This window comes from Myotis lucifugus, unplaced genomic scaffold (assembly GCF_000147115.1).
Source record: "Myotis lucifugus unplaced genomic scaffold, Myoluc2.0 scaffold_0, whole genome shotgun sequence".
NCBI classification, from domain to species: Eukaryota; Metazoa; Chordata; class Mammalia; order Chiroptera; family Vespertilionidae; genus Myotis; species Myotis lucifugus.
In genome coordinates, this window is record NW_005871048.1 from 39,877,340 (window position 1) to 39,899,312 (window position 21,973).

A 21,973-nucleotide genomic window follows, 5' to 3' on the forward strand; every position below is an offset into this window, starting at 1 on the left:
ATGCCTTTACAAAATCTTAGCAGCAGCCAGTTCAGAGATGCGCCTTGTGGCTCATGGGGAAGGGAAGACCACCTGTCCCATTGGACTTCTGGGGGGTAGAAGGACAGGCTCATGCAAGCAGCTCAGCGCCATCTGGTTTTCGGAAGGAACTGGAGTACTTACTACAGGGATGGAGCAGAGCCACTGATTTAGACAGTGAGAGAGACTGATGGAGGGAGCGGCCACTGTGGAGCACACCATCTACAGAGCAGGGACAAATCCTTTACCATTACAATCCAGAAGCTTGAAGAGGCAAAACTAAATTGCAAAGAAGATGGGCCAGGTATGTAAGAAGGAACACTAATAAATACATATCCCTAAAATGTGTAAATATCAATGCCAAACCTTATTCTATCTTGTAGGTAACATAAAATCTTCTTTGAAGAATTGAAGACTTTATTTTATTGCTATTAAATGTTCCACAAATTAATTCCTGGGTAGAAATCAGTATCTTTATTGTAAATAGGCTGAGGTTCAAGAGGTACCAAGAGAATAAATCTTCTTATCCAAAATAATCGAGCTAATAAGGTAACAGAACCAGACTCAGCCAACTGGACAAAGTCTAAAGAGATTCCATCCATCAGTGTACAGTCATTTCCAAAAGTACATTTAGTTCACTCCTCAGATGCCTAAGTGTAGAACACTTTTGTCCATCTTGGTAAGGTTATAATTATCATCACAATATTGACAATGTCCCTTTCTATCTAAACCTATGATGTACCAAAGGGAATTATGTATAGGGTTGGATTTTATGTCTACAAGCGTTAAGTGATAAAGTTGCTGCCATTGTACTCTTGGCTCAAAAAAAAAAAAGGATGAGACATGACAATAGTAGCCCTTTGGAAGTGACAAGGAAGAGAGATCACAAATAAAAATAGAAAGGGCAAAAAGGCCATCCTATCTTTATATAACTGTATTACAGCTCATATATGGGAGTTTTTCACTGGGGCAAAAGGAGAATCGGAGTCTATTGAAATAGAGAAAATGTTTAGGACTACTCAAAACTCACTGAGATAAGATTTCTAACACCACAAATATCAATTCACCCTTGATTAAGCAAACTAAACACTGAAAATTAGAATACATCTTTGAACTGGTCACGTTTTCATACCTGTGCTTTGATCACAGTTAAAAGTATTCCTTCTTCCTTAAGAGTTAATTTATTCTTCATAATCCAATAGTTGTGGCTAAGATAAATGGTGTCAATCCAAACATTTGCCACCATACAGGAGTATCTGTTGGAATCTATACATTTAGTGTGTAGCCTTAATCTAAATTACCTGTTTGTAATTCTTAACTTTTGGAGAATAGCAAACATCGTTCAAATAGCCTTGTTTTAAAATATACTGTCTAAAGATAAGCTTTTATTCACAGAAAAACCAAAGGATGTGAGTTTTTATTCTTTCTAATTCAAATGCCAAGAGTTAAAGATTGTATGTTAGGCAGAGATACCCTTCCTTATTCATTGAAGAATTCACAAGGGAGGGCTCTTTCCCCTTATAAACAATAAATTTCCTCTTAGTCATCTGCTCAACAATTTCAAACTTGAAAGGGTCTGACTTGGAAAATCAGGGATATTTCAGATATAAAGACAAGGCTGCCATTTTGCACATTTCATAGAAGACTTAAAGGTGTTTTCCAAATAGCTATGGTATAAAGTGAATTCGTTACCTAGGACTCTGAGTGGAAAGTTATCAAGCTGCCATTAAGAGGACTCCGAACCTAAACTAAAATTAGGTAAAGCTGGAGATCTTAGAAATACTCATGTTATTAAAATAAAATTAAAAAATCCAGGACAAATTCAATCCATCTTTTCCTGTCCTCTAAAGAATAATTGTACCCCTTTCTTCTCTTAGTTCTTTTCTCTATCTTCCCATTCCAAAAATTAACATGGACAACATATGAGTAGTCTTGCTTTCTCCTCTTCCAAAAGACTTCCCAGAAAGGGCGACAGCGGTTGGGGGGGTGGGAGTGGAAGGGGGGCCGCGCAGGGGACACACCTAGTAACACTTGTGTTGTATTTGAAGTATCTTGACTACCATATTTGTTCAACAAATATTTATTGAATATCTTCCATACCTAAGGCCGTGTTTAGGATGGGAGCTCCAAGCACAAAGATTATGCTTACAATACTATTCTACATAGCATAAAATGCAAAATAGCAATGTAATAAAGAATTTTAAAAGGAAAGAAAAGGTGTAAAACAAATCCTATTTTAAATATTCTACACTGAGAAGTTGAGAGTACTTAAGCACATCTCTTGTTTTCTGAATCTTTTAAGATTCTTAAGGATAACCCAAAAAAGCATTATCTAATACATTGACAAAAATTTTATTATAATGCTATATATTACAGAGTAGCATGAACACTTCCAAATATGTCTTGAAATGCAATTTTTACATAATATATTATGTACAGAAGTATGAAATAATTACATTTCAAAATCAAGTTGAAAAGGGGCACAGTCACTGAGAGGTGCTACCAGGGCAGCTCTGAGTTACCTGTAATTGCTCTATTTCTTTATCTGAATTCACTTTTAAAAGTTCATCAAACTATATGCTTATAATTTACACCCTTTTCTATAGGTATACTATATTTAAATTAAAATGTCATTGCATAAAAGTTACATTTCTGAATGCTTACATTGCCACACAAAACCTTGAGATACATTTACTCATGTTTCAAATATGTTCTCTTATTTCATTTCCCTAAAATCCCTTGCTAAATAATGAAAGAAAATCTATTTTGTAATGGTTTGCCTCTGAGGAGTTAGATTATTTCAGCAATTTATATATAGAGGAAGAGTAATTTTTATACTTTACTTAAATAAAATCCTCGAAAGCCCTCACAATAATGAACCTAGAATAAATTATAGTTTACACAATTTGAGGACTACATTTTATTCAAAGAATCAACAGAGATATGTGTACAAATTTTTAATTTCATCAAAATCGGATCTTTAACTTCTCTATCTAATGAAAAAAAGACTTTGCTAAACTTAGAAAAATCAATTGTAAAAATAAACTCTTGCCTGCTGCCCTTGAATATTTTATGTACTTTTACTAAAACTCTGCCCTGGAATAGAATGCTTTCGAAGACGCGTGGTAAGTGGTGCTCACCTTCACTTGCATTGCACACTGTAAAATCACGCACCAACCGAGATTTTCCTAAAGAAATTTTGGGTGATGAGCAGGAATAAGAACGTGAGCGGACTCCAGAAAGTAGTGATTCCTAAAAGAGATCATAATAAAGTTTTTTAAAAATGCTACACAGGTCTTGAAAGTATATGTTCACCATGAGTGTTACTAAATCAGCATCTTTGTAAAGGTTTCAACCTGAATATTTCTGTTGTAATCTTTTTTTTCCAATTTAAATTATATATATATATATATATATATATATATATATATATATTTCTTTATTGGTTAAGGTATTATATATGTGTCCTTATCGCCCCATTCCCCCCCACCACCCTCCCACTCATGCCCTCACCCCCCTGGTGTCTGTGTCCATTGGTTAGGCTTATATGCATGCATACAAGTCCTTTGGTTGATCTCTCCCCCTTTGTTCTCTGTCTCTGGATCTGTTTTTATAATCTTATTGTTTCTGTTTGACTCTCATAACTTTTAAATTTTTATTGTCTCTTTGAAGCTTGGGGAATAGTTCCTATATATACTTTAGGATGCAATTATGACATTCCAAGTTAGTTAAAAGTGAAAAATTAAGTCAAAGGACTTTTCTCTATATATTTAACGAGTTTGACTTTTGTTCACCTGAATTGCCAGTTATTTTTCTTTTCCACTGTAGCATTCAATCAAAATTCTATATTAATATTTATCTCTATGCTTAACAAGAGATAAGAAGGTAGAGGGATAGCCACTTATAATAGGAGGGGTTTAAAAAACTTCCAAATAGCTGTTTAAGTTTATAATGTTACTATAAAAATCTTCCTAGGCTGTGCTTACCTTGTAATAGATTTCCACCCAGCACTTCCTGGGATGATGTTTGAATTTCACTGATTTATGTATCTTTATTCCTTTTAAATGACCTGTCATTTTGTTATCCCAATTACATACAATTTCTGTTACAACATTAATGTATGGAAAATGCAAGATGGCAAGATAATAAAACATGGTTTCTTACATATTCTAGAAAATTTAAATGAATATGCAATAGAACACCACTAAAGCCATCTATGGAACCCAACTCCCATCCACCAGAGAGAGGCCTAGTAGCCTTAGGATCCATCCCACCCATCCATTTGTAAGATAGCACTTAAAATTAGGGCTGAATAAAGTAATGCACAATTTACTACTAAAACTGAGCCATCAGCAACTGTCCTTCCCAGTTCTCTTTTGTTCTTCCTAAGTGAAAACGCATGGTTTTTCTAAGTTCTTCCATATAAAGAGCCTGGGGCAATGTTGAAAATAGATGTCTGATCCTGCTTCAAGGGGCCTTGAGCTGTGGCCCCCTGGCTGACTTATTAGGGAGAGCCTTCTGGGATTGAATGTCAGGAAAGCCAGTCCAAGCTTTTCTATAACCCTAACAGTGAGCTTGCCACAGAGGGCCCTCGCCCAACGCCATCCTCTGCACTAAAGTCATAGATGGTTGTCATTTTTTATAATAATGGGACTTGGAGAATTACCCAAAAGCCTCAGGTAAAAGGTAACATAAGGTAATTTCAGAGGCAAGGCTAGCTATACTTTAAAGCAGGGGTCACCAACCTTTCGGACCTCACGGACCACCGGTTGGCGACCACTGCTTTAATGGACATATTCTTCTTCAAAGTGGACAACACTGAACTGCTTCACAAAGATGAAATTACTTTTCATCCCAAATAATGATGAGTGTTTCACAATTCCATCCAAAATGCAAAACTAAGAAGGATCTCCATCGACAAGCATACTCATTTCTGACTATCCAGAAATATCACATGATCTTTGGATTCAAAAGATTCTGACAGTTCTACAGGCTTCAGAGCTGAGGGAGGGGACTCAGGCCTGGATTTGAGTTCTGACTATTCGCCATCATGGGTAACCAAGACAAGACATCTCACCGCTGCAGAACCTCATCTGCTCAACAATTACAATAAACCTCTTATGTCTGAGGGGAGTTGTGATAAAACTAGATGTTGTGCATACATAAAACATGTTTGTATATTGTACACTCTACTATAAACATAAAGTGTTATCATAACAGCCATGTGTTCATGGTAAAGAGTCGTTTGGACATAGCACACATTATTTTATAGTAGAAAACTCAATTTAAGAAGAAAAAAATGAATAATAATACAAATCAAACAGGAAGAAAGCATATCCAAATACAAAAGGGCTTTCGCTGCAAGACAGCACGGGTATACAATACAGATGATGTGTTGTAGAATTGTATACCTGACACCTGTATAATTTAATTAATGCCATCTCAATAAACTCAATTTAAGAAAAGAAAACGAAAAAGAAATAAAAAACAACCACAACAAAATGAAATCCCATGTGAAAGTGCCAATGAGAGAAAATCTGTCTCCTATGGAAAAATTGACAAAGTTTATGGGATTCCAGATTCGCTCGTGCAGCAGGAATGCTAAACAAACATCATCTGCCTTAGTAACATGATTTACCTCATCCCCCAGGCCAAGCAAAAGTTTATGTGAGCAAAACAAGTTTGATCAGAAACCCACTGAATACTACCAGTTTTTCTCCCTTTGCTTAAGAGATGATAGTAGGAATTATTATGGACAATGGTAAAATATTCCAAGTATGTGAAAGGTTATATGTACTAGTGTTGAACTGATGAAAACAAATCGTCCCTTGTAAGTAAGGACCATACAGATTAGAGTGGGAAAGATGAAAAAGACAGGCTCAATCAGCCAGCGCATGAGGCCTCCAAAAAAAAAAGTTTACACGTGTGAATAAAACATCATTTGTCTTTCAGAGATGGATAGATTTAGACAACACATTTTCCCCGCTTAGAATAAGCCACATTAATACCAATCAGAATACCTTTGACTGAAGGTTACTTGATAGAGAAAGTGACTCAGTCCTGGAGATGTTAAAATCTGGTTCAGTGTTGGTCTCAAAAGAGTCTAATTCATCCCCACTGGGAATCCCGGTTCTGGAGGAACCCTGCGACTCGGGCGTGTAGCACAGGTGTGCCTGCTCCGCAGGCCCTTCCCCCTCACTGTCTGCATCCAGGGCATCGAGGCTGGAACTGGAGCACAAGGTAAGCAAATAAGTTAAAAACCCAGGAAGCCAACAGAGTTGGTTTCTATTTCTCTGAATTCAAATTCTTCACTGGTATAAAGTATAATGGTTACGCATTTAATTTCTTCTTTTTTTTTTTTTACTTTTATTTATTGATTTGAGAGAAAGAGAGAGAATAAGAAACACTGATTTGTTGTTCCACTTAGTTATGCATTCTTGGCTGATTCTCGTATCTGTCCTGACCAGGGACCCAATCCACAACCTTGGCGTATTGAGACAATGCTCCAACCAACTGAGCTACCCGGCTAGGGCCAATTTCTAATAAAATTTATATTTAAGTAGTTTTTATTGTTTTTCTTCCCCCAAATATCTTCATTTTCAACAAAACGCTGCTTCCCCACGTGAACATTTCTACCTAGCTAAAGCCATGTCAGGACTCTAAGAAACAAAAGCTGGTTCAAGTTAGTGTTATCCAATTTCTGTTTTGTAAATGTGATTACGGCAAGTCCCAAATAGTTACCCTTCACATATTAAAAATGCAGACAAAACAGAGCCACTGGGCTGTTTGGGGGGCGGCTCTGGGGGATCTGCATGTGAGCATATGCTGAGTGGCGTTCTGTGTCCCCGGGCCGGAGAGCTCAGGGGGCGGAGGCACCGGGAAGGAGAGATGTGCAAAGGTCTCACCCAGAGTTGCTGTCACGACCCGGGTCAGGCAGGAACCCAGGGAGGTCCCAAATGTGTCATATTCAATTATCATGTTTAGAAACGTTTAAAAATCATCCCATGAAAATCCATCCCAGAAGCAGGTAGTAACTCCGCTGAACTATAAAGCTTTTCTCTCCTCGTGTAACTGTGATAACCATGGAATTTAAAGGAAAGAATGTGACCTTCCACATTCCTGGCTCATTCCTTAACATTCACATTTTAAACCAAACTCTGAGGTCAACAGCTTTTACTGGCATGTTCACGGCACGGTGAATTTTTAAAATTAAATTTACCAGGGTAACATTGGTTCATAACATTATATAAATTTCAGGTGTACAATTTATAAAACAACATCTGTAAACTCCATTGTTTGCTCACACCCAAAGCCTCATCTCCTCCCGGCACCATAGATTTGATCCCCTGTACCCTCTTTGTCCTCCCCTGACCCCCATCCTTCCTGGTAACTACTATTCTGTTGTCTGTATATAAAACAAAAAGCAACAAAAGAAAAAACAAACAGTGCATTTTTTTAATGTATTTTTCTTTGGTTGTTACAGTTCTGAAGATAAAATTTAAGAACAATATAATGAAACCATCTTGATTATGAAATATAACTAGAAAATAAACTTTGAATAACTCATTTGGGTTACTTTTCTTAAAAAAAAAAAACATAGGCTATTTAATAGCCACTGAATATCAACTTAATAAATTACATGACACATGGTCCTATATGTGTTTCTAGTCCAAACACTAAGATCAGTCTCTGGTCCTTGAACTTTTTCATGGGCCCTACTGGGCACCGGCAAACCTGTAAGTAAGCAAAGGCCAGGCCTGGCACCACTGAGGTTTCAAAAGTGGAATTTTCTCCTTAAAGAACACATTGAGGCCCTTCACCTTGGCACTGAGAAAGGAAAGATAAATTGGAGGTGGACTTCACACTTTTAATTCAGCACTAAAATATGTTGGAGTACATAAAATTATTTATCGCTCTGGCCAGTGCTGCACAGTGGTTAGAGCAGTGGCCCATACATCGAAGGGTCTCAGATTTGATTCTGGATCAAGGACACGTACCTGGGTTGTGGTTTGCTCCCATCCTTGATCAGGCATGTGCAGGAGGCAACCAATCAATGTATCTCTCTCACATCAATGTTTCTCTCTCTCCCTCCCTTCCATTCTGTGAAAAGCAATGGAAAAAACATATCCCTCAGGTGAGGATTAACAACAAAAATATGTATTTCTCATAAAAAACTAAAGCTTGGTGTTAAGAAAAACCTCCCAGTAAATGTCAGTGCTCTGAATGTTATAGTGATGTAATTACGGTGCTGTGGTGTGTAGTTTCCTTAATTCAATGATCACCTGAGGGTAGAAAGAGATCTGGGGGTGGGGTGGGAGGTCAAAGGTTTGCTGATATCTTGTGCCTCTGTGTTTGTCTTCCAACTTGTGATCTCTATACTAATGAAAATTAGTTCAAATAGTCAGCTGCCTGCAAGAATATCCTATTTTAGTACAAGCCTTTCCAGGTATATACAGCATTTCTCCATCACTATGAATAAATCTTAGAAGGATTAGGGAGTATTATTTTATTTTGCATACTACACTTGAAAACCGTTCGTTTCCTCTTCATCTAAATTGGGTTACAGTTTTTCTTTGTTAAGTTATTAATCTAAGATATTCAATATTATAGACATTATTTTTCAGAATTACCTCTAGGTTCTCATTTTATAATACCATTTTTCAAAATCCCATTAGTGGGCTATGAAATTGATTCAGTAGGTTGTGACCAGAATTTTCTTTTAAAATAGTATAGAGTAAAAAATATCAGAATACATTCCACATGTTATTTCATAAAACATTTAAACTTTATGTGAATGGGGGGGGGGGGGACTCATGGTGTGACAAGCATTTCTTACTGTGGAAAAACAAGACACAAAAATGGTTTTAAAGATATACTTTAGAACAGAACAAAACTTGTCTTCTATCAACTAATTTTTTGCTGTAAAGTTTGTTAAAATAAGTGTTGCATTGCTTATTTCCCCCTTGTAACTTCTTAAAATACCTATTAATTTTAAATAACATAATGGTTACATATTATGCATACAATTTTACTTTCACCAAAATATTGTTTTAAACTTTAGAAAACTTGGGTCCCAGCCAGCTTTGTCCCTGTGTTAACCTCAGTTTTTATTGTGTGCCCCCAAATTTCTCCTCCTTGCCTCTCAGCCTATGATTCGCTTATTTTTAAAAAGGGGTATAGTTCACTTCAAGTTCATTATCATTTGTATTACACACCCCCACCATGACACCAGTGAGGGGGGTCCCATGGCCATCCCAGGGTCAAAATGGGGCTTGCTGGGGATCACAAGTCCTTTCTTCTCATTCCTACATTTTCCAGAGACAGAATGTGCAGGAGACATTGTCCGCAACACTAGCTGGAAGGTTTTTCTCTCAGTACATCTTCCTCTCCTTGTCTGCCACCCTCTCCCACCACCCCCCATCAGCTGTGACATTTTTACCGAGGTTTCTAATTGCCTTTTTTCAAACTGGATAATTTTTTCTTATATTTTAAGGTGGCAAAATTCTAGCTGCCGCAGCGAGATGTTTAAACATACCAGAACAGGACCATCATCAGAAAATGTTTGCATAAGCAGAACAAGAGACCACGTGCACCCTTCCCTGCCTCTATTCCTAAAGAGCTCATTCACTTCTAGAGACTGGATCACAAGCTGGACAGATCCCGAGGATTCCACGAGAACGCACTGATAACACACAGTTCAATCTGTGCTTGCAGAACTGTATAGACACTTGCTTTGACTGACCGCCTCTTGTTGCAAACAGATATGTGGAGAACCCAAAGTGTCCCATCAACTTAATTTACAGCCATGACCACTCGGCATCTTTTAAACTATAATTCCAAAAAATACGAATCTAAAGAAAATCATTATTTATGTATCAGACATTACCCTTGGTACCAACACCTGTTTATAGTGTTCCAACCGCAAGTGCTCGTATATCCGTGTAAAGTACAGCACAGGGGTTGGCACCTGGAGATTGCTGCTTCTCCTCCCTCGCTCTTCTTTCTGACCAATTAAATCTCTGCTGGACACTTATCTACCTATGTGGATGCTCATTCGTAGATAAATAATTACATACACACTCACGTGTGTGTATTCTACATTCAGATTTTATGTGTGAAAATGAGCATACAATCAGAGGCCTTGGGCCTGGGGAAGAGAAATAAGCTATTATCTAAGGAAAGTGAACAGCAGAATAAAATGAAATTAACAGAAATTGGTCTATTTCCTAAAGAAAATAGACAATGAATGGATGGACAAGAAACAGATGCAAAAATACAAACATACATGTGTACACACACATGTAAATATGTACTATCATATCAAAACTGTTGTTTTAATACTTTTGCACAAATAACACTTTTGTATTTCAAATAAATATTTTGAAAATATGTGCAAGATTACAGAGCATAAAAATAAAACACCTATGATCCCACCCAACTTGAAACGTGAACATTGGCCATACCATTGAACCCTTTTTATTCCTTTCCATTCTCATTCCCTACTTTCCCCACTGGATGTAATAACTATCTTGAATTTGGGGATTTTTCCCCCTCTTTGTTATCTTGTTTGTCTGTTTTTTAATAGCTTAAGCACTAAGTATTGGCCCTATAATAATAAATTGTTTGATTTTGTTTTGGCTTGCATTTTATAAAAACGACATCTAACTGAAGTACTTTGTCCCTTACTTTTTGTTGAACTTTGTGTTTCTGTGATGCATGTCATGTATGTAGCTGTAGTTCATTTTTCCTACTGTATAGCACTCCTTTGTGTAACTATACTGTAATTTATCTACTCATTCCCCATTTGGGTTATTTTCTGCTCTATAAGTACTCATCCACATGTCTCTTAAAACACAGAAGTAAAACTGCTGGGTGATAAAATGCATATCCAAATTAGTTTCCAAAGTTTTTAGACAATTTTCACTTCTATCAACATAAATGGGAGTTTCCATTATATGCATTTTCATTAAAATATGAAAATATTGCCAAAGTTATGGGTTTCTTCTATTTTGTTTTTTTGCCAGTTTCCTTAACTGTCTTACTTTCAAATCAAGGAATATAGAAACCAAAAAGGGGCAACATTTTTATGTAGAGACAAAAATGGTAGGAACAATAGAAAATAAAATAGAATTTTCCAATTTCCGCTATAAGGTTCTTTGATTTTCTATATTTCCCTCTAAAATAGAGTACCTTACCTTCTTTTCTTTAGATGACTTTGTTCCTTTTCAAATCCATGAAGACCAAAAGAAAGATTTAAGTTGGAAGCACATGAACTAGATGGCGATGTGAAGGACTGTTGGGCCTCAGTGTTTGATGTCACTTCCTTGTTCTCATCGAGCGGGTGCCCGCCAGGGCTGGTTTCGGTAGAAAGGATATGCTTGCCGCTCTGAGGTGTCAGAGTAGAATCCATGGACTCAGGGCAGGTGTGTGTAGTGACTCCCTCTAGGTTTATATAGTTAATATCCAAATCACCAACCTGGTAGACAAAAGAAAAGTATTCCCTAAGCAAAAGCAGGACAGATAGGCTTAGTTAAGAATAAATTTCTCCCAATTTAAAAACCTTCCACTTTACTTATCTTGTCTTACTTGTTCTTGTTTTGTTTCATATAAGCAGAAAATTCTTTCATGATGTTTTTGTTCACCTGGTTGCTATCCCATAATTCACAAAAGGAAAAAGACCAACTGAGCATTTTACGATTTTATGAACCACTCAAAATGAGAGGAAATGCTTTAAATACTCAAGAAAAACAACTAAGGAGCAGGCAGCTTGACTTAAAAAGCAGTTTATAGGAATTTGAGTAAACAAGGTAGTGGTGGTCACATAAAACACTACCAAACAGAAATACAAATAAAACTATAGAAGATGCATGGACTTAGCATAGCTAGAAAATAGAAAATGCCCTGAAATTCAAATTACATGGAAATAGTGAAATAAACACCGAATCTCAGCAAGCAACCTGTCGTACCCTTACCATAAACCTTTGCAGAAAGGACAGTCTGCAAAAATCTGCATGGCAGAGAGACCAGGGAGGTGGCCCCTAACAATTATCATGGGAAGAGAAAGTCTACAGGTGAAAAAGAGTCCCAGTTGATCAAAGCACCTGTCTAAGAAAGGGGCTTAAAGACACAGGCGATCTGAGGCATCACTCATCAAAAGGCATCACTTCTGGGGGAGAAAACAGTAAAAAGAAAGAGAATGACACTATTTACATATAGAGTGGTGAAGGGGAAATGAAGCAAAAGGGGGAAATTTAGGGTCCTAAATCAACCATCAAATTGATAATTTACTAAGGCAAAAACAATCGCACAATGCTCAAACTGATGGGTGCAAGTCAAATGAATAACAGGATATTTGCAATGACTCAAACTGTCTCCCACAAGATACTTAATTTTTTTAAAATAATGACTTTATTGAAAATAAATTTGGTAGACCAAAGATAACATCATCAGTAAAATTATCAATGTCATAAAAGTTGACTAAGGAATTGTCCCAGATTAAAGGAGACTAAAAACACATGACAACTCATTACAACTCATGTAGGTGAATTTACTTTTGCTACAGAGGACTTTGAGACAACTGGCTAACATTGAATAAGATTGGTACACTGCTAACAGTACTGTAGAGATGATGGTTCCCTGGTTTTGATAACTACATGTGCGTATGTAAGAGAATGCCCACGTTTTTAAGAAAATGCACCACAAAAGATTGAGGGATACTATATTTTCAATTTGCTCTCAACTAGTTAAAAAATATTTATATGTCTTAAGCATTTGCATACACACAGCACATACTCAGAGGATAATAAAGTAAAATATTAACATTTGAGGAGTTCTGATAAAGAGGATACAGGGATTCTTTGTACTGAATTAAGCAGGCTTGAAATGATGTCCAAATACAATGCTGTTGTTTTCAAAGTAGTCTATATGACAGAGTAATTTTCAAAGTAGCTTTATCATGTGAATTGCCTCATCAGATAGGTTGGTAACCTTGAGAATTTACAGGAAACAGCATTGCAAACAAGCTAGCAATCTTTTTAGGTTTCTGTGCCATGTTGAGGGGATGAAGGAAATAGATAAAGATTTTCTTCTAGATATTGCTAGAAATTGTTTTAAAAATGCAGAATTTGGACTCTCTGTTCTTGTTATTCAAATGGACATAGGGACAGTGAGATAAATGATATGTTAACTATGCCACACTGACATAGAGTACTTTGTGATTTGTATCCAGGTTTTTAGTTTCATTTCTGTTTTCACTGCATGCATTTGGCGATCCTCTGCTATGTTTCAGTTTATCAATTAGCCTGCTTGAGTTCTCTTCAAGTGTATGCTTCACATTACTAGAGCAATACTTCTCTCACTCAAAACAATCCCAAACAATCACATCATAACTTCATGTTCAGTGTATTTTTAATGTATCTTAGAACAAATAAAGACACGGTTCTCTCCTCCTAATAGCGAGTCGTACAATTTTAGTTACTTGAGGTAAGTGAAAATGTTCAGTGTTCACTGAGGCTTAGAACAACCAAAAAAATTAAGAACTCAAGAAGCATTTCATGCAAATGCTTAGGAAATAAGGCAACAGAATAAAAGCAGCAAAATCAGAACGTGGCTAGAGCACACCAAGTCCAGTTAGCCTGTATCTTCAAAGAATGTCCCCAGGACTCCCACTTTGTCCTAAACTCTGTGCTTCATTCTAGATTTCATAAATAGGAACACATTCAGCTGCTTTATACCAAAACATATACCAGTTTTCATAGCCTGATGTCCATGTCCTGATGTTCATATCTTAGTCATTTTGAATATCATCCCACCCTATGCATTTATACAATGCATTTGAGGTAACAGTGTTTTATAACACAAAAAGAAAAAAGCAGAGATATTTGACTAGGAAATGAAATTGAGATCTAGTATACAGGAAAAAATGTTTATATCACAGAAAACATCTATAAGTAATAAGGTATAATATATGCACACTGACAACAAAAAGAGTAAAATACCATATTGCTCAAGGAGCATATATATGGTGCATTTATATGGGAATTAGGCTTTAAAGTTAGTGGATAAAACAGAAATTATGTTGTCAAAATTACCCTTGAATCCCTTAAATCTACCATAAATTAGAGCAGCGGTTCTCAACCTGTGGGTCGCGACCACTTTGGGGATCGAACGACCCTTTTACAGGGGTCGCCTAAGACCACCGGAAAACACATATATAATTACATATTGTTTTTGTGATTAATCACTATGCTTTAATTATGTTCAATTTGTAACAATGAAATTGGGGGTCACCACAACATGAGGAACTGTATTAAAGGGTCGCAGCATTAGGAAGGTTGAGAACCACTGAATTAGAGTGTGCAGAAATCTTCTGATCGATAACTATATTGGGGGATGGGAGAGGGGAGGGTCAATGGAGGGAAGGGGGACATCCATAATACTTTTAACAATAAAGATAAATTTTTAAAATTAAATTTTTTAAATCAAGGGTGACTGAGCTTCAGAAAAGAATGAAGGATAAATCCATATGTAGATGCACAAACCACTTGCCTTCATGAGCTTTAACTCACAAATCTCTATCAGGGAATGGGCGGGGAGCCCTGAAGGGTTCCAGCTTCCCTGTAACACGACACCATTCTGCTTTAATATTAAAGCTCTACAACCTTATTACATGTTAATAGGTGTGTCGTAAGGATTAAACAAGTAATTTATATGACAGCATCCTATGGGGCTGGCGTCCAGCTCTTGCTCACCCAGCTCCTGCTGGCTTTGAATACAAATACTGCAAGATCAAATCACACACACCTTGTTTTCTGACAAGCTGTAGAGAAGAAACTGGCCTCGCAATTGTCATTTCCTATTTTGGCCCCAATAGAAGAGCTCTCACACTCCTCTCTTTGGGCAGTGTCAAAGGCCCCTCCCTGGTGGTGCGCCTTGTGTAAGATGTGCTGTGCTGAAGGAAGGACCTCAGTTAAATGCTCACATGATGAGACTCCACTATAGCATCACCAGGGCTGCACTTAGGCTAAAACTCCCAGAGGAACACAGCAATGCTGAATCTATTTCTCACATGCTCGGGCTTAGAAAGAGGGCAGATCCACCTTGGAACATCAGTCACACCTTACCTGATCTATCACCATACAGTTAGCATAGACTTCATCGCCACCGTTCAGCATGTCAGAAAGCCCACCGGCAGCGTGGAACTTGGGGGGCTGCTTGGATTTTTTGAGGACATCACAGGAGCGATCTAGAGGAGAAGTGAACACAGGAGAAATAAAGTGGAGGAATTTATTTTACATTCAACCTTTACCTTCTTAATTGAACTGTAAGAAAAAACAATCAAGATTATATTTTTTAAAGATGGCACTTTGCTATCTCCACTTATACAGAACTACCTGCAAGTATTTTGTTTTCTACATCCAAACCTTCTCAGTATCTAAAACCGTCCTAAAGAATGCATCGTTCTAGATAAGTATGTGCCCATTTCAAGCACTAGTTTTCTAATCATGAGAGATTTTCATAAAATCGATGAGACTTTTGCTTTCAATTTCTAACAGATTAAACTAAAATTCACTTTATGAATCACTTGGAAGCATCAGTGATTGCACTGTGACCCTCAGGTGCCACTGAGGTGTTCAGGCTCCAGACCCTTTACTAAAGGACCCGCGATAGCACGCAGCCTCGCAGTTCTGGCTCTGGACTGCCTGCTGAATATGCATACTCTCACAGACACAGCTTTGCTTCCATTTCAGTTACAGAAATGTTTTTGCTTGCTTCTATGTCCTCAGATTTGTTCCAAATAGATGAGGTTGCTCAAAGAGGTTTCCCAGAGAGTTGAGGTGTTACTGTATTTGTAGGGAACAAAAGTTGAAGGCAATAAACCATAGAGAAGCCAGAATGCTTTATTTCTTGTGTCTTTGGCTAAATTGCCTAAACTCCAGATACTTTTACAGGGCTTCCTCATCTGTAAAAGTGGATTATTATTATTCTTCCTCATTGTATAGTTATGAGGATTAAATTAGTTCAAACATGTAAAGCACTTAACACATGCCTACGTACTTAGTAAGTGCTCGATAAACATTGTCACTATCATTATACTTTGTTAGTAGTGGTTTTAACCATGTTCAATGTGAGGTACAAGGCCATTAGTGAGGTACAGGCCATTAATACTAATCATGGTATGTTATAATAAATTATCAATAGTTGTACATTAATTTAATAGGATAGATTCAAAGTTATATCCATAGCAAATGACGTCCTCACTGACATTCCACTGAGTTTTTTTGCATGAATACAGAAGGAATCATGTTGCCTTTATTCCATCAGAAATGGCACTTATTCCATGTCATAGTACGTATATGACATGTCTTGCCTATGTCATAGCATAAAACCTAAGTAAACCCATGGAACTGAATCAGAAAAATTTTAAAAATATTAATAACTGTTGGGCTGATGAACTAGGAATAAAAAATTCTATTCTTTCATAGAAGGTCCCAGATGAAATTACAGAAGTTATAAAGATATATGGATTGTATGAGCCAAGTAGCCTTGGCTTCAGATTCTCCATCTACATCTCTCTCTTCCCCACAGAACACCCAACTGAGATTTTTATTAAGCTCCTTGAGGAAATATACAATGGAAATGTAAAACATTATCTCCTCATATCTATCATGTCTTCTCTTATCAATTTATTTAAATAGCTAGCAATATAACACACAAAGCCCACAAATACTTCACAAGAATAACCTTTATGATCAATTACTATACATTTTTATTCTAATTACACAAAATAAAAGCATGTTCCAAAGGTTATAAATCAAGAACCTGACAAAACCCTTTCACTGTGTTCTGAGGTAAGAAAATACTTGCTCATTTGTCATTTTACAGCATGTTAGAAAAACAATCATAAATAACTCAACATGGTCCTCTGAAGGGTCATTAATCCAGCTTAACTGCTCTCATGTCCTAAGTTCACAGACTGTCACACACCTGGCATGTCTGCCATCACACTTGAGAGGCTGGTTATGCGCCTCTTAACCATTTCCATCACTGCCGAATCAAAACTTCATTGATTATTAGACTAAGGAACTAGCAAGACATTTAATAAAACATCTGCAAATAACTGACAGATTTAATGTTAAAACAGAGAACCAAATGAAATATTACCACAAATGGTCTGGTGTCAGTGTATGCACTGCCCAGTCATCCGACAGCCATGTTTGGAACTACCAAAATAGCCAGCTCTGTGCTCACAACCAACCCTCACTTCAAGGATGAGCAGGACCAGGAACCACTTCTATTTTCACACACACAGGTAAAAGTCATTTGGATTCAACTTTTCTTTTTCTTCCACAAACAAATCTACCTGGTGCTGTGTGGCAGGTCAGACCCTATAATAATAAGAGCGTAATATGCTAATTAGACCAGGCGTCCTCCCAAATGAAGCCGGGGCTGCAAGGGAAGCCCGGGTTCTGGGTGACTGCCAGTGGCCAGAGGGAAGCCAGTGCCGGCAGCTGGGGGATGGAAGGCCTACTCTTGCACTAATTTCGTGCATCGGGCCTCTAGTCTATAAGGAAATCATACCCAGGCAGTAAAAATAAACTCAAAGGTGGAAGAGTTACTTTGGTTACTTTGACTGAGTTGGAATCTAATTTGTTTTCTGCATGATTTATTTAATCAATGTTTTGGAAATGATGTGATTTATTTACAAGACAGGCCCATAACCTCTTATCTGTAATTCTGAAATCCAAAAAGCTCTGAAAAGTCAAAACTTTTTCCCCCCTAAGTTTGGTTTAAAAACAAATGTGGTGGCAAAATCTAACCTGCATCCACACGAGGTCATGTAGAGTCTCTATTTACCCCACTTCAGTTTGAACGGTCATACCTCCTGCTACAGAATTATTATTGTGCTTGATGATAGCATTGCCCCAGTGTTTCCAATGGGACTCATAGCATATATATTATATGCACTATACCAAAAAACATGAACATTCCTAATTCCAAAACAAGTCTGGTCCCAAGAGTTTCAAAGAAGAAACTGTGGATCTCCACAAAATTAACCATAGCAGGTATTAGACCAAGATTTTATCCTTGCTCTACCAAGTTCACAATTTTCCATATCTACATCTCATCCTGTATTTTTCTATGCTCTACAACTTGTCTTTAGATTAACTCTCCTTTTACTCTTTAAATAAAACCAATTTTCCAAGAAATTCCTGGCCTTACTGTAAATGGGAACTGTGCAAGATATTTAATAAAACATCTGCAAATAATTGACATATTTAATTTTAAAACATAGAACCAAATGAAATATTACCCCAAATGGTCTGGTGCCAGTGTATAATAATAAAATAATAAAAACAAAACAATGAAACTGCATTCTGACTAAACATCTGAGCATCTACAGTGCCTGCTCTTTGTCGTAAGGGAGACTCTGCAGGACTCAGCAGTGTTAAAGATGCAGTGACAACAAACCCACTTTCTCCTTGAATGAGCAGGAAGGTCAAAAAAACGTGAAAAAGAAATATCTCCCTTACAATGTGGTTCGCTGTCATCTCATGTTAGGTTAAGATACCATCTCCAAGTTTGATGGAGCCCAGAAGAATTTACCTTACACTTTGGGAAACCTGCCAGGATAGTGGCATCATCCTGTCCATTAGGTAAGGAGTGCACTGAGTCTTGTGGGGGGAAGAGGGCGCATGACTATATAACAGTAAGGAGGGGAAATCTGTCTCCTCTTTAGATCTGTCGCCCACAACCTGCCATGTAGATTTGCTGGGTTACTCATTGCAACTATTTATAAAATTGTCCCAGAAGACCTTTGCATTGTAACTGTCTGGGGCAGCCGTGGCTCATGCTTGTCAAAGGACACCAACAGATAATAGGATCTAGAAGTGAACAGACACTGACAAATCAGAAGATGACAGGCTTATAAGACCTCTACTCTTTTATTAACTGCAGCATAATCACTGCAAATAATGGGCTTCCGACCAGCAGAATAAGATTTATTGTGAAAAAAGTCTTTAAAAGTACTTTCAAATAAACATCAGCTACCTATATTAAAGTGGCTCATTACTGCACTATTTCGGCCCATTACAAAGAAAAAGCTACAATGGTTTTGTTTTCTTAGGAAACCTGATCTTTGTAAGATTTTCAAGATATATGATTTTATTGCTTCCATATGTAACCACTTTAGTAGCAAATTAAGTGAAAAATTATTGCCAAAAAAAGTCCAAGGTTCTTTTTCAATGAGCCTATAGATGTAATTTGCAGTAAGAATCAGCTCTCTATCTTGAATTAATGCTATTTTTTTCCTGGTGGTGAGGAACACACGATACAATATATAAATGATATATTACTGAATCATGCACCTGAAATCTTATAATTCTATTAACCAATGTCACCCCAATAAATTCAATAAAAATAGAAAATAATTAATGAATGAATGATATTTTGTAAACATTTAACTCAACTCCCATCCACATAGCTGCAACTTTTAAATTGGTGAAGAGCAATGCATTGCAGTAGTTAGGAGCATGGGCCCTGGCCTGCCCAGATTCAAGGCCCCGCTCAATCACCAATTAGCTGTGTGACCTTGGGCAAATTATTTAACTTTTCTGTACCTCCATTTCCCATTTGTAAAATAGCAATGATAATATGTCTATTTATTAGCATTGTCATAAGGATTAAATGATTTATACTTTAAATGATTAGAACATAATCTGACACAAAGGAAGCACTAGGCAAATGCTTGATATTACCATATAAGAAAATGAGGTTGTATAGTTTTAACACTTTATGTAATTTTAATGCTTTAAAAAATGATTTCAACCATGGTTATAACTTGTTTAGAACCAACCCAAGGCAACTGGAATTCACAGAATATTCCATTTGCTACACAAACAGCTAAAATAATGTTGTAAATGGCTTAGCTCGTGTTAAGAAAAGCTCATCCTGAACATGGTAACTGATAAACAAAGTCAAACTACCCAGTTAGAGTTACCTTGCAACGACTCAAGGGTGAGAGCTCATGAAACAGGAGAGAGTCCAACAGCAGGACAAACAAAATATAAAGTCAAACCATCAGAGACAGCATTTCTCAAGAATAAAGGGAGGATTTCAGAAACTGCCGTGTTCTAACATGACAAAGTGGACTTGGGCCAGGTTCTCGCTGCAGAGCGCCTAGAGGGTAAACAGTAACTCTGAGGGGATCCCCAGCTCGCCCCTCTCCCGCTATTCTCAGGGCTTTGTAATGTGATCTGTGAAACTGTACCAGGACTCCCCGCAACAGCATTTTCATCAGCGCTGGCTTGCTGTACAGAGGCTCCAGCGAGGTGACAACTGAAAGTAGGTATGTTTCACCCACAGAATAAAGGGTAACGTGCTAGTGAGCGGGGAGAGAGAGAGAGAGGCAGCTCCAGGTGCCTCCCTTTTCTCTGACATTTACAACTACCCCAAATCTGGCAGGAAACAGTTAAGGGCACAGACCAGCCTAGGGCCTCTGCCACCTGATTTATAATGACATCAAACTCTCCCTCAAGAAGCTAAGAGCTTTGTAGCTAAAGGAAAATGTGGCCTACTTGCGTGGTTATGTAAGAGACCCACACCCAGACATAAACAAACCCGGCTAAGGCAGCTTCTGCAAACCTGCTGCTGACCTGGTTTGGCCCACTCTGGGTGCCAAGCTCTTGCCTGTGAAACTCAAGAGAGGGCCTCTCAGTCCAGATATCTCTTAACAATGGCTGGACGGTTGGTTTCATTCATTCATTCATTCATTCATTCAGTTTTGCTTTAAACCTAGAAGTTTATGAACACAGCAGGATTTAGTCTTACCCACCACAAAATAGGTAAAACTTTTTATTTTTTTGCCTAAGTCTCTATTGTTTTTTTTATTTATTTCTTAATTTTTTCAATATTCATTGAAATATTCAATATTATTTACATTCAATATTATTGTGTATTAGTTTCAGGTGTACAGCACAGTGGTTAATCATATAATTACTTTACAAAGTATTCCCCCTGATATTGCCAGTACCCACCTGATACCATACATCGTTATTACAATATTGACTATATTCCCTGTGCTGTACTTTATATCTGCATGGCTATTTTGTAACTACCAATCTGTACTTCATCCCTTTACCTTTTTCACCCAGTCCCGCAACTCCCTTCCCCTCTGGCACCATCAGTCTGTTCTCTGTATCTTTGAGTCTGTTTCTGTTTTGTTTGTTCATTTATATTGTTCTTTGGATTCTACCTGCAAGTGAAATCTTATGGTATTTGTGAGTAAGACTTATTTCAGAGTTCGGTTCCCAGCACTCTACATCACAGTCACCAGTGACCTTGCTATCACAGAATGCAGTGGTCGGGTCTCGCCTGGTGTGACCTACAGCAGCATTTGATACACTTGATCGCTCCCTTTCCCCCCTTTGCCTCCGGGACACCACTCTCTGTCTTCCTGGCCTTTCCTTCTTAGTCTTCTTCATCTTCTAGATTTGGGCAGATAGCAGCACTCTAGGGCCAATCCTCTTTTTCTCTTTCTCTCTCCACTCATTCCGTGGCTCATCATACACCATTACAGAATGACTCTTCATCTCCAACCCAGACCTCTCCCCTGAATTATAACAATCTCTTCAAAATCTCCACTGAGTGGTCCAGCAGCCACATCAAGCATGACAGATGCAAAACAGAACAAAACAGAACTCTTCACTTTCCCTCCTACACTGACTTGCTCCTCCCAGTAAATGCCAGCTCTATCCTTCCTTGAAGTTGTCTTGACTGATCATTCACAATCAAACAGATCCAGAATCTGACCTTTTCTGATCATCTCCACTGACACCCCAAGGCATGCCACCACCATCTCTTGCCGAGACTATTGCAAGACTACTCTCTCCTAATGGTCTCCCTGCTTCTACTCTTCTGCCCTCCATGGCCTATTTACCACAATGTAGACAAAGCA

At 37.6% G+C, this 21,973-nt stretch overlaps 1 protein-coding gene across 3 annotated transcripts in view; it reads right to left on the bottom strand.

Moving 5' to 3' along the window:
• The window catches only part of ARHGEF28 (Rho guanine nucleotide exchange factor 28), a 259,431-nt gene that overhangs the window by 78,964 nt on the left and 158,494 nt on the right, over positions 1-21,973 (bottom strand). For all 3 annotated transcript variants that reach the window (XM_006081332.3, XM_006081331.3, XM_006081333.3), the window contains 4 exons: positions 15,141-15,262; positions 11,214-11,494; positions 6,039-6,246; positions 3,159-3,270 (listed from right to left, as the gene is read on the bottom strand). In XM_006081332.3, coding sequence (XP_006081394.1) covers positions 3,159-3,270; positions 6,039-6,246; positions 11,214-11,494; positions 15,141-15,262 — 723 coding nt within the window. The remainder of the gene's footprint in view (positions 1-3,158; positions 3,271-6,038; positions 6,247-11,213; positions 11,495-15,140; positions 15,263-21,973) is intronic.